Source organism: Pseudopipra pipra, chromosome Z (assembly GCF_036250125.1).
Source record: "Pseudopipra pipra isolate bDixPip1 chromosome Z, bDixPip1.hap1, whole genome shotgun sequence".
Taxonomy (NCBI): domain Eukaryota; kingdom Metazoa; phylum Chordata; class Aves; order Passeriformes; family Pipridae; genus Pseudopipra; species Pseudopipra pipra.
Window position 1 is genome coordinate 53665927 of NC_087581.1, and position 17042 is coordinate 53682968.

Below are 17042 nucleotides of genomic sequence, written 5' to 3' on the forward strand. Positions count from 1 at the left end.
ATCTGCACAAATGTCACAGTTACAATTTCTTGAAAGCAAATTACAGGCGCACGTGATTTGTTAGAGCTGTTAACGCACGCTCTCACAGTAGCTGGCATCCCAAAAGCTGAAATCTTAACTAGAAGTTCTTTCTAGCGCGTCTCCAGTCATTAAAGCAAACCGGAGACCCAGGAAATCTGCCCGCGATGTCGCTGTCAACCCGGAGGGTGTCCCTCTCCTCGTAAGGCCTTCTCCTCCGTTCCAAGACCCCGATAGAGACTACTTTTTGTCCCTGTACCATGCCGAGGGGTGAGGCAAGCAGCCGCCCAGAAGAACTGGGCGATAAAAGGGAATGTGGAAGATGGGGGGCGGAGGAGTTGTGCAACCCCCGCGGATGCCCGAGGCTGGCAGGGGTTGTTCTCGCCCCGGTGCCGGTGGTCGCCTGACCCGGAGATGGGGCCCCAGCAGAGTCTGGCTCTGGAGACATGGAAACAACGCATTCCCACGCCTTCCGCAACCCTCCACACCCACCTGGGCGCCCGGCAGCAGCATGCAGCCCCTCCTCCAGCCCCAGAGGACAAGCAGCCCAGCAGCTCTCCATTCCTGAAGGTGTCCCGTCTGTGAGGATGCTGTGTGTTTGTTCTCCTACGGGACCCACAGCGGGTAAGGCTGCCCTTCACGACAGGGCTGCGCAGGCGGCACAGGGTGGGGGGCCGAAGAGACCTGCGGGCACGGGGAGGGGGTTCCCGGGCAGCGGAACCCTTCCCGCCCAATTAGCAAGCCATGGGGAATGGGGATCCCCAGGCGGCATGCCGGTTGGGGAATAAAGCTATGCCAGCGAAAAAGTCCAAGTAAAAACTTTTGCAGAGCGAAGGGAAAATCTCTCTCTGTGATGACAGTGACCCGTGACCAAGCTGCAGGGTTCTGCCGTACGGGACACCTGCCGAGGGCCAGCGCGCCCCGTGGGCGGCTGTAAATGGGGACTTCACGGCACGGATACTGTCAACCACCCTCCTGCCCGCCCGCCACGGGCCAGGGCTGCGCCGGGCTACCTAGCGCAGGTACGTAGGGGGTGTCCACCCACCCTCTACCTTGGGCTGTGTCGCGGCCCCCGCGGGTGCGGGGATCACGCCGCCAGCAGCCACGCCGGCAGGCGGGTGCGAGCCATCAACTTTCTCCCCCGGACCGTCTCCTCCAGCACGAAACCTTCTCTCCAGCCCCCTCCGCAGCAGCTCTCCCAAAAAAGAGCCGCCCCCCCCCCCGGCCCGCTTACCTCGCATGGTGTTGGCTCCCCGCTCCGCGCAGTCATGAAGCTGGGAGCCCGGGAGCCGCACCGCACAGATCCCGTCTCAACACCCGCGAAGGCGGCAGCCGCCGCAGCTCTGCTCTGCCGGGAAAACCATACCTCCGGGGCGGCTCCGCGGGGCGCGGCTCCGCGGGCTGCCCGCCACCGGGCGCAATCCTCCGGGGCGGCCGCCCCGCGACTGCCCTCGGGGAGCCTCTGCGGGGGTCGCCCGGGCGGCGGAGCGGCGGCGGGTGGCTGAGCAGGGGAGGAGGAGGAGGAAAGGAGTTACGTTAGGAAAAAACAGGAAAAACACGCGGAGGCAGAAGAGAGGGGGGTGCGCGTGGATGGCAGAGCATGTGCGCTTTCACATGACAACGGCGCCCCTCAGCAGCTCCCCGGTGCGGATTTCCACTGCGCAACCACAGGGACGCGCGGAGAGAAAATGAGACCCAGTGAGAAAGCGGCAAAGCGGCTTATAGCGGGGGGTGGGCGGTGCCGCCGGCACAGCCCCGCCCGCTGTCAGCGCCGCCGCCAATCGCCGCGGCCCGCCCGGCACCGCCGCCGCGGGTGGCCCCGTGTGCCGCCGCCGCCGCCACCTCCGGCCCCGGCCCCGGCCCCGGCCCCGGCCCCGGCCCCGGCCCCGGCCCCGGCCCCGGCCCCGGCCCCGGCCGCGCAGGGTGTGCGCGGCTCCGGGGACTCCGCGCCGCGCTGGCCCGCCCCTCACCACCCGTTCGCGGAAACTTTTGCTCCCCCTGGGAGTTCTTGGCCGCTGGCGGGTCTTGTCCGGCAGCCGAAGCTGGGCGTGGTGGTAATCAGAAATGAGTCTGGTCTGCGGAGATCTGGAGTTTGTGGAGAAAAGTAACTGGCGCAGAAAATCAATCACCTCGTGTGCCGTTGTTAGTGGGGAGGCAGTGTCTCCGGGGAGAAAGATGAAAGCGCTCATTCTCCCCGCCGTGACCATCATCGGGGAGCCGCATTTTGCGACGAGAGTGGGAAAGTTTCGTGGTGAGTCATTTTCTCATTAAAGAGCCAATCTGGACGTCGAAAGCAGTTTGTTTTCCCTGTGTAAGACTAGCAAAAGGTTCTGCAGAAACGGGTTTGTTCCACAGGCAGCAGGACTTTTTCATAACTTAAAACTCCCTCTCTTATTAATTGATGTTTTCCCCCATGGAAAAAAAAAAAAAACAAAAAAAAAACAAAAAAACAAAAACCACAAAAGAAAACAAGAAGCCAAACTAACCAACCAAACAACCCCTCCAAAACTCCGGGAGCTTTTCAATTTGGGGGGTCGGGGCCGGGGGGTGTTGTTGGTTTTTATGATTTTGAGTTTTTTTCAGCTGTATGGTAAATCATGCAACACAACCACAGCACATCTCAGTGAATCATCTTAAAAACAAGTTCTTGGTACCAAGGTTCACAGTTCCTAACTCCAAGCCTAAAATGAAAAAGAAAACCCCTGATTTAACTGAAGTATATCCATACAAAATTATTAATATCGACCTCATAAAATGGGTTATATTTTTTATACTCTTAAGTTAAATATGGATCTGCCAAAATAGATTTGTTCTTTCCTACATGAATTATCAGACTAAGTTCTATTAGATCTGTTATGCAAGAGATCAAAGGTAAGATCTCTTTTGTTCTGAAAAAGTTAAGATTTATTTTAGGAAAGAGGCAAAGTGAAGTGTCCACTCATAGTGCAAACTTGCAACATTTTATTTCTGGGAAACAAGGTTACAGGTTTAGAGGAAGCAGTTCTAGTGATTAGCCTCTTTGAAAACACCTGTTTGAACTGAAACTGAGACAGACATGAAGAATCAGCTCTGCCAGTATTGAAAACGTCTAGATTTACCTGAACCGTGGTGAATTTTAACTGCATCCACTGTAGTGAAGACGGTCAGTTAAAAATAAAAAAAATTCATCCCTAATTCTTCAGATACTAGACGGGGGTTTTATTCTTCACAATTGCATTTATGCATTTTATATACTGCATGCAAAGTTGTTAATACTCATGTAGGGCATTTTCTTAAGATCTCATCCAGAAACTCTTACCAAATATTTGGTTTTTACTGTACTTATATCAGCATATCTTCCAATATCAGTTACGTGTTCTCCATCTTCACACTTCACAAGACCAGGAATTTACAGTGGCATATTTTCTTTTTAATTGGGATTTTAGCAGATGTGGTTGGCAGCAGTCAGGCTTGCCCCCGGGACTCTCTTCTGTGGATTTTCCCACCAGCCATCTCTTCAACCCATTCATCATGTTCAAAAGTTTCTGAGGTAATTGCAATAAAACAACTTTCACACATCACTTTGCAAAGCAAGTTAAGAAGTATGGGATCTTCATCTCGTCTCATAATAGGTATAATTTACCTAATATCTAATATGGAATTTAAGTGAAAGATTAATGAGCTCCTGAATAGTGCTTGTGGCTTTAGAAAAGCAACTTGGGAGAGAGAGCAGAGATTCCATCTACTTGGTGTATTGCAACTAGGACACTTTTTTTTTTCCCTACTGGATACTCTGCTAGCAGCAGGAAGAAAATGCAGATAAATTTCAAGAGGAGGCAATGGCTATTTTTTCATATTCTGAGTCTTGTTGTTCTTGTTTATGCCAATATGATTTTTAGATTTAATTGTTCTAAAGCTGCATCTTAACATCAGTCAAAACTTTGACTGGTAAATAACAAGCTGTCTACTTGCTATACAGTTCATTCAGAATACCTTACTCTCTTGCACTGCTGCATCTTTATTGTGAATTTATATTGCTTTTGACAATGGAGGAGAAAAATGCCATTATTTTCTCTTAGTTTGATTTAATTTTGATTAAAAGCCTTTTTCTTTTTTTTTTCTGTCTGCAAAACTGACATATTTTGCCCCCCTGGATTTCATTTATTTTTCTCACTACCATAGAGACTGGCAATTTTTATTTAGCTATTTTCAGAAGTCCTGGTAGATTTTTAGTTAATTTATCTGTCTTGTTCTAGTATATTTTATGTACAATGATGTCTGAGCTAACGTCTTCACTAGCTGGAGCAAGTTGTTAAATGTGAAATTTATTCTAATATTTAGGATATTATCTGCTAAACACTAGTAATGGTGGCAATAAAATGCTACATGTAATAAACATATGTGAGCTTAAGTGAGAACCAGGCAAATTATAAATGCTTTATTTCAAAATACAGGGCTGCTTTAAACTTTTATATGCTGAAGCAGGTTAACAACACACAAGAAAGCCACATGATCTGGGGTCATACAGGAATTTATAGAATATCTAAAAAACGAACACGTATCTTCAGGAGCTAAATAAATTGAGTAGTACAATTCAGCCCACTATTCTTGTAAGATGTTAGTTATCCTAGGTTTCAAAGAGAGCCTTTTCAGGTTTTTCTTATTTCAGATGAGTGCTTCAGAGAAAAAGTTTAGAAAACACCAGAGAAAAAGAGCTAAAATATTAGAAACAATTTGGTTTACTTTAAAATATAAATAAATATTTTATAGATAAAAAAGCATATTATTGCTATTATATATTGTCACTGCAGAATAACAATAAGAAATGGCCTTTCACAACATTCACTTGCATTAGCTCCTTTCCCAGGGCTCTTTGGATGACAAATCTTCTAAGACAATATTTAAGGCCACATAGTTTTATCATTTTAATAATTTGCAATATGTTCATTAGAGCTGCAGCAAGTTATGCCTAAATTTAGTTGCTTCATTAAAAAGTACTGAATAGAAAATGGTCAAAACAAACCGTGTCAGGCAGGCCCCATTTCATTCCCCTGGTATCAATGGCTAATTTGTGTTGACATGAAAGGATGCCAGATGCATCCCATAGCCCAAATTTATTTCTTAGGTTCAATAGGAACAAAATTGGTCACAATTTGCTTCATCTCATCTGTGTCCAGCCAATACAACTTCATTGCCAGACATTCCTAACTTTATTTAAGTCATGAGGAAGGCTTTCTAATTTTTCATTTTATGACTTCTGCATGGAGTTATTGACAGACTGAGCAGTCTGAGCTCTCTCACAGATTCTTCACTTCAGATTTACTTTCTAAATTTTTTCCTATTTCTTTATGCTTGAAATAAAAAAATATGCATATACACTATACTATCTTTATCTTCTATAAAGCCTTTTAACCATCAGGTAATTTTAAACCGTTTCCACAGAATATTATTTAATTCAAGAACTGTGCATTTTCTTCCAAACCAGTAAAATGGTTTTAAAAGCAGACCTAGAAAGTCCTGACACAATCAGAAGCAACATTTAGCAATTGAAAATCTTTAATTATGCCAATTTAGTTTAGAGGCTAAGCATGTAATGCATTATGCATGACAGGATAACCAGAAATTTGAAAAAGTTAAAACGAAAAACCATACTTGACTATTTCCTCTCTCTTCTGAGATGAAAAGCAATCCCTAGCCACAAAGAAGGAATTTCAACTCCTGCAAATACTTCTTGACATTTAAAAACTGATGTTTTCTATAATACTTGAAATTTATTATAAAATTTACGTAGTTGATATAAAAATTTTATTCTTACAAATGTGTTGGGTTTTTAAGTGTTACTGAACCCACTTTCATTCTGTGTGTTCTCCCCTACCCTAATGCCAGAAGTTGTATAGTGACTTCCCCTGCTTTATGTACAGTATCAATGACTGGATCGTTTTACAGAATGTCCCACTTCAATATATCTTTGGACAAAAAAGGATACTAGCTGAGATACTAAGACAGCATCACCACCCCACCCCCGACGTTTACCTAATATGTTCAGCAACTGAAAAAACTGTCTGTAAGGATGTAATTGCTGGTCAGAGCTGCATTAACCCTAGAACACCACAAACTTGAAATTATAGTTTGGGTTATAAAATTCAGTCAGAGAAGGAACTAAATTTGACAGTAGTACCTATGCCTAAATAACCTGGAGTTTGCTCTGGAGAAACTGCAGCATATTTGAATATTGATGAAGGGAGGAGATAGCAGTGAAAGACTGTCTTCCTGCAGCAAAAAGCTTCCAAGGGGCAATGACCTTCTGAGATTTGTGTCCACTTTCTCTTTCCTTGGCAGGTCCAAGAGGTACTAACTTGTTTTGAGGCAACCCAAGACCAAGAATGGTCTTCAGTGAAGGAGACAGAAAAACGAGAAGGAATATGTGGGCAAAATAAAATGCTTGGAAAAGAAACAAGAGACAGAAGACCTATCTTCAGATCAGTGCTTCAAATCCTCCTTCTAGCAGCCTCTGAGGCACCAGAGGCTAAAGCTCGGGAAAAAGAACCTGAGTATCTTTGAATGTGTATTGCTCTCATGAAGTAATTTACAAGCAGGATGTATTACAACCAATGATTTTTCCGTTTAAATGGATGGTGACCTCCCAGCTAAACATTCTTTTAGCCTAATGGAAGCAGTCTGATTTTTCAAATTATTAGTGTTGTTTCACTGGAGAAATGCAACCCACAGTACAGTTATTTTATTCATCAGGAAATTAATTAATTTTCATGTGGAATCTCAGCTTTTCTATTCATATTTGTGCACTAGAGTTTTAAATTTTAAGATCAAAGAAGTCCCAAACCTTTCTTCTAAAATTGTATTTTTTTCATTGTATGCAAAATAGATCACTATTACTTCTGTGCTAATATCTATTTAGAAAATCATACTCTTTAGTATATCACAGCTGTTTACATGATTTTTTTAGATCAATCTTTCACTATGAGGAGGATGTAAATGATAAGCATATGCTTACTTATAATTCTTTTCTGAAAAAGGTAAAATTAAGAAAAAAAATGGTGTATATTCATTTCAACATACATTATGACTGAAACTGGAATCTTGGATATAAAGCATAACAAGAATATGAAACAGCAAAATTTAAAGGGTCTAACATTCTGGGCTTTGCAAGAAGTATGAAACATATTGACAATGAGTAATCTGTAACCTTCTCTTGATGATTCAGTAATGTATTATGTTACAATAAGTTAGTATACCTGCAGAATAAGGATGGGTTGGTTGTAAAAGTTAATTTTGACTAAGCATTTTTAAAATGACTGTATTCAGTGGTTTTGAACTGAATAATACATATTTCATTCAAATTTTCACTCAACTGAGAAATGTTCAGGTTTCAATATTTTACCCTTCTTGTGGCTTTTGGGGTATTCGTATCTAGTGTTCTGTTCTAGACTAATCTCCCTTGCATATCGAGTCTACCTCTGCATGCCACAGCTTTAGCTGTAGCTCGTAGCAACAGTTACAGTTAAGGATGCTTAAGAGCTTCTATTCCAAAGCGGCTTTTTAGTTTCTTCTAACTGTTTTTACATTTGTTCTTTGTTTCTTTGTTTCGTTCTTTCTTTCTTTCTTTCTTTCTTTCTTGACTGAAGGTATTTATAGAATGACCTCATAAAGAAAGAATCTTTTCCATCATGGAATACCCACCTACGACATGACAATACTCCTGAGATATATTCAAAGCTTCTCCTATTTTTTTTCCCTCTATGTTTGTAGAGAATAATTAAAAGATATCCATAAAGAACCCCTACCTATTTGCAATGTATATACTCCAAACAGTTTGAAAACCATATACATCAGTTACCTCCTACTTTTATGGGGAAAAAATAAAATTACTTTCGACACAGCTGCCTTTAAAATTGATATCCGAAAATACACTTATTTTCAGATAGTTGGAAAAGCCATACTTAAACACTGTCCCAGCACTAAGGCCAGGGATATTCAAAGTGCCTATTGTTGGCCTAGTTTTTGGAAGGAGATGAAAACAGAATCAGTCTTTTTAAAATACACAGCCTCAAAAGCAGATTTTTTTGATGTTAAAGCATATCTTTAAAGAGAATAAAAGAGCCTACAGATTGCTTACCCCTATTTTTGTCATGGTACATTTACAGTCCAATGCAAAGTAAACAAGATGGTTACACCAGATAACAAAAACAGTCTCTGAATGCAGAAGTGACTATCCATGCTCCTCTTTCCTTAAAAAAAGCTCTTTCTCATATAAAGGTATTAGCACCACTTTAATTCTTGCAGTTAATTTTTCCTTCCAGTTCATAGGCCAATCCCAAGAGGGAAAAAATGTCCTCAGCTGTACCCCTTATACAAGGCAGGCAGATTTAGCAAGTCTTGATCTGAGAAAGTACTAATGCAAATGCTTAAGATTAAACATGTGGTTATGTGCATTTCTGAATTAAAATCTGTGTCAGAACGTTTATTTAGCTACAATTCTGATATTAAGAAAATCTTTCCATGTTGGCTGACCTAATACAGATAGCGGCATTATTTTGAATGTTCCTTTTGTTTTATACATTTTGGGTAAGCTACATAGGATATGTAGATATTTGCATGAGAAACATAAACTAGCTCATAAACATTGCCTGCTTTATTTTCAAAATTATTTTTGCTATAATTACTGTGATAAGATATGACTGTGACTGAGACCAGGTGATACCTTCTAGATACAGAGATACAAAAGCTCTGAACTACTTATACTTGTGAATAGATATGCAAGGACAAGCTCTTATAAGATGTATTTGAAACTAATAAATGCTGGTATAAACCGTGTTCTTGGCACATATACCAGCCCATGGTACTGTAGTGTGTCACTACAACATAAAAGTGGTCAACACTTAAGTACCTCCAGCCATATCTGGCTCACGAGTGGAAAAATGCACAAGTTGAACACAAACAAGCAAGATCAAGGAGTTAATGTTCTTTAAATCTCAGGTCTCCAGGATGACTAGTTGCACGTGGCAAACTGTGAATGTTCTCCACTGGTATCTTCAGCTTAATCCTAAGAACAGGAAAATGTAGAACCCACTAAAACATTGTGTAGCGTAAAGAAGTGAGTTAGCTTTAAATGAAGTATTTTTGGTACTGGCAACACTCAAGTTGTGATAGCACAGAGCTTACTCTGTAAGAACTTTATTCTGCTACATGGGCAAGTTCAGCAGCCTGTCCTGCATTTCATGCTATTGTGAAGTAGCTGCTACACAATATTTTATGTAATACTTCTTATGCAGAAGGTATCCAACAAAGCAGAGGCACATGGCAAAAAGCACGTCTCTGGACCAGAGCTGCACTACACCATATAATGTAATAAAATATACTTTAAAAATGTAATAATGTATATTATATGCTATAATACAATACACTACAAAGTTTATTATATTATATTATATTATATACACTACTTAGTTTATTGTAACAACTTTTGCCTATTCATTATATCATTGCCCCTTACTCAGAACTTTCCTGCATGAAATGTGGCCATTCTTGAGATGCTTTGAGATTGATCTTGAGATTCTTTGTCAAGAAAAAAACCATTTACATGACATGAAAGAAATGAAGCATTTCTGAAGGAAGGCTACCTCACTATTTATAATGAGACGTGTCTGCCAATGAAAGGTAAATCTCCAAACACCTACAATTATTGCAAGACTCAGGTGAAATTAACAGCTTCAAGACTACTGTTGCTAATAGGGCAGAGTAAAAATCCATCTAGTGTGTCTTCTTTACTTTTAATGCCAGTCACAACGGCAAGATCGTGTGTCCCCCAGGCCCGTGGTGGGTTGCCACTGCATTGCAGGGAGAAGGCTGATGTGTCAGAACACATTAACTTCCTTGGCAGGTGGGCAAGAGACGACTGTACAAAGAGGTATTAGGCCCAATGATTAAGGAATATGAAAACATAACAGTAATTTCAATTAACAGACAAAATATTGAAACACTTGGAAAATATTCAAAAAAGAACAGCAGGGACACGTTTTTCAAAACAGTAAGAATAAGAAATAAAAGAAAGGCTAAACCCGTCATATTCACAAATTAGGGATTATAACCCAAGATTAGTTTTACATAGGGAAACAGAAAAGTACAAAAGTAACTGTCTTGTTAACTACAACAAATTGAAATTAATGTAATATTTATTATCCTATTATCTTTCAAAATCTTTGCTGATTTGTAAATGCTGCCATTTTAGTCACATGAAATAAGAGATTTACCTTACGTTGGACAAAGAATCATATTCCAATCTATTATGCATAGTATTTCAGGATTTGTATTAAAATCACTTATTTAAAAGAACAACAGAATAGAGATAATGAGGAAGATAAGTACTAATAGACACAGAAACACAAAATAAAACCAAATAAATTTACAAGAGATCATTACAAGATCTACATAATACCTTGGAGCCCTACTTGTTACTGTATTACATCATGGTTTGTGTAATATATTTTTTGTAACTCTGCCCAGCACACTGGACACATTACTGTGATGAGACCAGAGAGAGGGAATACTGAGGGGATGGGAGGCAACATGATGCTTCTTGTAGACCTTTTGGGTTTTAGAGGAATTTGCAAATGTTATACAGTTCCTTCTACCCTATGCAGCAATAGTAGTCTGACCAGACTGAAAATGCTTGGAATCCGTAGAAGTAGGGATTTTTTGAAGGCTGATAAGTAATAGGTTTTGGAAAAGATTTTAAAACTTCTTCTTTCAGCTCTTGAAGAAATCTATAACCTGTTGAGGTTTTTTTTTTTTATTTGCAAATAAAAGAGTACAGTGCTTACCATTGTTGGAGAATAAATATTGTCCTGGATAATTTATGATAAAGTATGATAATTTCTATACTTCTAAAGGCTTGCTAGAATGGGTAAGTATTATGCTTGTATGCTTTTGTATGTGTCAAACTAATTTAAAAAAGCTTTGTCTTTAGGAGAAAAAGTATTATGTTAGAAAACTTTGGTAGTATAATATCAACATTGATTAGGTAGTTATATATCACAGATATTTTTTAGACTGCCATACTCAGTGTTTCTTTTTGATTGGGAAGATACTAAAAGAGTCCACTATCAAGAAATATAGGAAAATAATGTCAAGCACTGCCAAACCTCTTCAAAATTACAGGAAAAACCTCCAAACAAATAATTCTAAGGAGTCAAAAGGATGATTAAAACATTATTCAAATGACAATTGTGGAAACATTATTCAAAAGACAATTGTGTCAAGTTGTTCCTTGTGAGCTCTGGAAGTCATACGAGGTTTAATTTCCTTTTTCTTTTCATTCAAAAACAACAAAAACAACAACACCACGACCATCACGAAAAACTAAACAAAAAAAAATAACAAACAAATAAAAAAAAAATTTGTTGTTTCCTTGGTCTTATGAACTATGCAATTGAAGCAGACGTTCTTTAAAGAAGCAGCCACTTTTAGTTTTTCCAAATATAGAGAATCAAACACCAAACAAACAAACAAACAAACAAACAAATCAAGCCACTCCTTTGTGCACATCCCCCTGGCCAGCCACTTTACATGTGACACATTTGGAACAGCTTCTATCAAACATTTGAATCAAACCTTTCATACCCAAATATACCTGTGCAGAAAGAAGCCAAAGGCAAGGCTTCAGTTTCAATCTTAAACAATTTTGTTTCAGTGCAAGATGTGAAGTCAACATTGATAAACATTGTTTTGTCCTTGGACATTATACTCTTGCTCTGCTAAATCTCTTCTCATTCTATTAGGTCCTTCTGCAGCATTTTACAGCTATTGATCATACCTTTGTCTTGCCTGCAAAACTCTATCTCTGTCAGTTGATGCCTAATGTAAAAACTTACCCTGCATAAGGATCAATTTTGTTTCCCTTCAGCTCCCTGCGTAATTTATGTAAACCACCAGAGGAGTACCTTCGTGCTGGTGGCAAGTATGTGATGCTTAGCTCTATCTGTGCTACATCTCATTATGACCTCCAGCATGGTTAAGAAGAAATGGGCTGGCCAAAACCAGTCAAAGCTCAATCCTATCTGGAGATAGCAAGAAAATGATTACTTATGGGCAGTCCTGCCACATCATTCTGAAAATATACTTTGGTATGTGTGCACTGTATGGCTGCTCCTAGGTGCTTGCTGATGCTAAACTCAGACCAGGAAGTATCAGTTAAAAAAAATGTCAGTAATGTACTAATGTCTAGGAAACGTCATCCAGTTCTGCCAGAAGAATGAATTCCTGTGACTGTACTACAGCCCTGAAACAGAGCTGGAAGTGAAGCCACTGTTCATTAGGGAACTCCAACTAACTCAGACAGCTGTGATATTTTCACAGTGGCATAGCTACCCCAAGCGTAAGAGACCTTCCACTGGTTTGCTATGGAATTTTTAATCTAAGTCCATGAGTCATATTTCTAGGTGGTCCCAGATACCTAGAAGACTGCTTAAAGCTGTGGAATGATGCATGTGTTCTTCTGCACAGTAGGACTTCCTATAAGGGTAAATATGCAGAAGATGAAGACTTCTTATGGTCTGGTCTTGTACTTGTAGTACATAAAAATATTTGTTTCCAGTGAAAACTACCCTTTCTGAATTTTAAATTTTCTGTGCTTCTCCTCTTCCTTCCCCTTCCCCAGTTCTGTACAGTCAAAATGTTTTGGTTTGGTCTCATATTTTCACCAGATACCTCATTTTACAGGATCTGAAAAACACATTTTTCTAAATACATAGTAAATACCATGAAATTTTGTATTTAAGGAAGTGCAGTTTTCTTTGTACATGCTGTAGAAATATAATTTTTATTTAGTATGCTCTGTTTGCAGAGTCAGATCTTGATGTCACTGAGAAATATCTGCATATAGCAGTGGTTCCTTGATCAGATGGAATGAAAGGGAAACTATCTGTGATATTATCAACCTATATAGGCACTACCAAAGCAAAACATTCAGTTAAGTGAAATATATAGTAAACCTGTATTGGTACTTGGCAGAAAAAAACTGTGAATTACCACTATGAGAGAAAACTACCCTAGTGAGATTTGAGGGTCTATGCAGTTGTCATCCCAGATTTCTTTCAGAGGGGACTTTAAATTAAGGTCCCAGGCAAACAAATATTTACCAGTGAAACTGAGAAATAATAATTAAAATTTAGTGGCTTAGGAAGAAAAGGTGTAACTAAGCTAATAAGTGAAAGAAAATAAAACACCTAGAAGAAAGATTACTATGTAAAATCTAGAAATAAGACCTCTATTTACCTTTTTACTTGCAGCTTGTGAAATTCTTGCTCATGTAATTTTTTCTATAATTCTTCTGCACCACCCATTTATTATACTGGCTTGTAAGGAAAATTAGAGAACAGAAAAAGTGAGGGGTTGGTGTTCTTGGTAAGCCTTCTTTTACATGTCAAACCTGAATTTAAGCAAGGTCATGTACTTGTTATATTGAACTGCGTACCCTACATTAAAAAAAAATAAAATATTGAAAACAAAAACTGTTTTATCATACAGAGTAATTTTGGATTCACTACTTTTAGTGTTAAAATAAAAATAAAATTAAAAAATAAATAAAAATATAAAATCACATCGTAAAGATCAACTTTTGAATATAATATAGAGCCTAAAGGCACATGATATTGCTTTAAACATTAACAAAAGCTATTATTCAAAACACGAACACTAAGGAAAAAAATTTACAGGGTCAGCCACACTTGACTACTTGACAGCTAGCAAAAATAAAGTGCAAGAAATCAAAATTTTTCTTTTCAAAAACTGGGAAGAAAATAATGGAAGCAGCATTCAGTAGATGTAATAAAAAAGTCTACAAGAAAACATATTTATGCAGTATAAAGAAAGAAAGCACTTACAATGAAATCTATAGAATTTCCACAGGGACTTGTTTGAATTAAGGCATAATTTTTAGACAAAGCAAGCAAGACTAATTTGAAATTTGCCAGCAGTGAGTAATTTACTGTGCCCTTTTGTAAAGCAGCACTAGCAACAGTTTTTACTTATCATGTTAGAAGTCTAAGCAACTGTCTCCAAACTAAACTCACATTGTGTGAAGTTACTGTGGCTTTGTCTTTAAAACTTATCCCTTTCATTGCTGTCTTGCTTTCTTAGTGTGACTTGCTGAATATCTTGCTCTACACCCCAGGATATAGACCTGAAAATGACCTATAGCGTGGAAATCAGTCCTGATGGTCCTCACTTGGAGGGATACAGGTTTTGTGCAAGTAGCTTTGTCCACGAGTCTGTGGAGCGAAGGCAGTGCAACAGCTCCAGCACTTGCTCAGTTGGCACATACTAGTTGCAGCAGCTCCTTCAGTTCATAGACTAGCAAATATAGCCCCGGCCAAGCACGTGGAGCCAAGTTCTGTTCTTAGTTACACTGATGTAATTCTGAATAGATGCTGGCCTGTTTTATTCATTCATAGCTCATACTTTGGATATGAAGTTAATGCTTATTCAAGCAACCTCCCACTCATGTAATATTACTGTCCCTACTGAAATTAAGGCAAGGTTTGACTAAGCAAAGACTTCAGAATTTTGTAAATATTCAGTTAATGTATAATTTTTGCAAATTCAAACTGGTTTGACCCTTAAGTGAAAGTACCTCTGCTGAATTTATTGGAATTCCAGCTTGTTTCAAACTGCTTCATAGTTTCATTTAAACTTCTGCATGCTTGAAAGAGGAATTTGGAATAATAAGTGTTTCAGCCAGGCCACGTAGAAAGTGTTAGTAGGTGTTTCCTTTCAACCTACCATAAGTTTGGGAGAATCAGATTTTACTCATATATATTTGATGCAAGACTGCTGAGAAACATGCTGAGATTTTTTCCTGGTTTTGCCTTCCATATCTGAAAATAAAAAGTGATAGCAATGTTTCTGTACTCTCAGTAAATAAATATTCCACCTTAACTGTATCCTGAATTTTATGTATGTGCTTGTAAAGTGCCAATTCAATATTTAAGCAATAATAAAAAAATTAAAAATTAATCTTTATTGAAAAGTTATGGATTTAGACTTAATATGATAGGGTGAAGCCAAGGGTAGATAACACTCTAGCAAAATGGATGTTAACTTCATTAATGACTAATTTCCACAGGGTTATTGATATTATAAACTAAATTCAGTGGTTTAGAACAGAAATTATACAATTTCAGTTGCTCTGTCTACCTTTAAATTAGCTATGGCATGATTTGAGGCACATTTAGGAGAAGAGCTGTTTTTAATTTAGTCTTTCTGTCCTTGTCTTTAGTCTGACTCCCTTGGACATACGTATTTTTAGTAAAAATCCAAACCTAGTAAATTGGCAGCATATATTTCAGCTAAAAGTCTAAACATTTAAATTAGGCAGAGAGGGCACCAAGAAATGAAATGAAGTATGCTCTGGCTTCATGTATGAATAAAACTGATGCCAATTAAAATTCATCTTAAACCTACCCAGGCGTATTTTCCCTGCATCTGTTAGTAACTTTTCTTTCTGTGATTTTCTTTCACCACTGTTACAAAAGACAAATACAGTCAAATGAAGCTAGTGTAAACTCCATGCAAGCGATTCATACAGCTTCAGTATTGCTGTATTTTACTGAAGCAATGCAAAGCATCATAATGCCAGCACAGTGCTTAAGAAACAGCAGCAGATTTTGAATAAAGAGCTCTGCATTCCACTGGCAGCCAAGGAGCTCAAACAGAAAATATGCCAGTAGTATAGACCAATGCATTATCACCCCCTCCCTCTTGCTGCATAACTGTGCTTCATAATGTGCCATAACATTGGCAAGCACAGCTCAGAGCTTTTTAAGAACACAAGGAAGCTCATGAATAATGGTTGAATCAGGAAAGTGATAATTAAATGAGACAACTGAATGCCAGTGGAGTCCCCAGTGGAAAATACTCTTCAGTGAAAATCATCTTCATTCCCTCAGTTTAGCAGTACAATGCTAAAGATATTTTTCAAACTAACATTTTAAAGAAAATATTAAGCTTCCCAAAACCATAAGAGGTATTTTTTGTGTGCAATTTCTGTTTTAAAATGGAAGGTATATGATGTGTTTCAAAGAGAAAAAAAAAAAAAAAAGCTTTAATTTTGACTTCGTGAAATAAAATATTTTGCTGGTTTACAGAACTAGTTGATAATATTAAATTTATATAATAAAATACAGCAACCAATTATGGCTAAATTGTAAGCATCTTGGCTTAAATGTTTGCTTCATGTTTTTCCTTGTATGGGAGTTAATTTCTTTTCATCTCCAATTCCACCTATTCTGTGGCTTTAGAGCAAAGATGGTTAGCTAGTGTCTATTCTTCAGTCGCCAGTCTCAAGGGAGACAATTTTTATACAATAAGCATCTCTACTAACCCGTGTTCTGTTACTCCACCACATTCCTTCTGACTTGTGCTGCAAGGAGAGGCTGCATATTAATTCTCTGCAGTAAGTCCCCCAAAATGCAGTGGGACTTAGGAGCCAGAAGCTGCAAGCCATACACCCAGTTCCATTTCGTTGTTGTTTGTACTTGCCAAAGAAATGCTTTCCCATCTTACAGGAGTTAATCCCTCAAAACAGAAATGAGAAATGGGTCTTGTTATGGAAAAAAAAATTGCTTTCTGTAAAAACACTAAAAGTTAAAGTGATTCCAATGGCTTGAGGTTCATGTGGATCTGACAGTGAAATGAAACTGTGAGTGTAATGCAACAGTTTTTGTGACTTAAAGTGTATGTAATACATGTTCATTCACTTCTTTTTATTTGAAATAAAGTCTTGTTCCTTTATCACCTGACATCTTGTTCTTAAAAAAAAAAAAAAAAAAAGCCAAAAATGACTGACAATGGATCTCAATGTTGCATTTCAAAGAAACGGAGAGCATTTTTTTAATTGGCAGTTCTTATATATCTCACTTGACAGCATTGCATTCAAGGCTGACACAGGATATTTTTAGCATCTCAAATGTGTGAATTAAAAGATCTGGGAAAAATTATTTGGGGTAGGTTGTTTATGTAAAACACCACAC

At 38.8% G+C, this 17042-nt stretch overlaps 1 protein-coding gene across 1 annotated transcript in view; it reads right to left on the reverse strand.

Annotated features, from left to right (window-relative positions):
- The window catches only part of RORB (RAR related orphan receptor B), a 143894-nt gene extending 142184 nt beyond the window's left edge, over positions 1-1710 (reverse strand). The window contains exon 1 of the mRNA XM_064642886.1: positions 1253-1710. Within this exon, the coding sequence (XP_064498956.1) occupies positions 1253-1259 (7 nt within the window). The 5' untranslated portion in view covers positions 1260-1710. The remainder of the gene's footprint in view (positions 1-1252) is intronic.
- Between the last annotated feature and the right edge of the window lie 15332 nt (positions 1711-17042).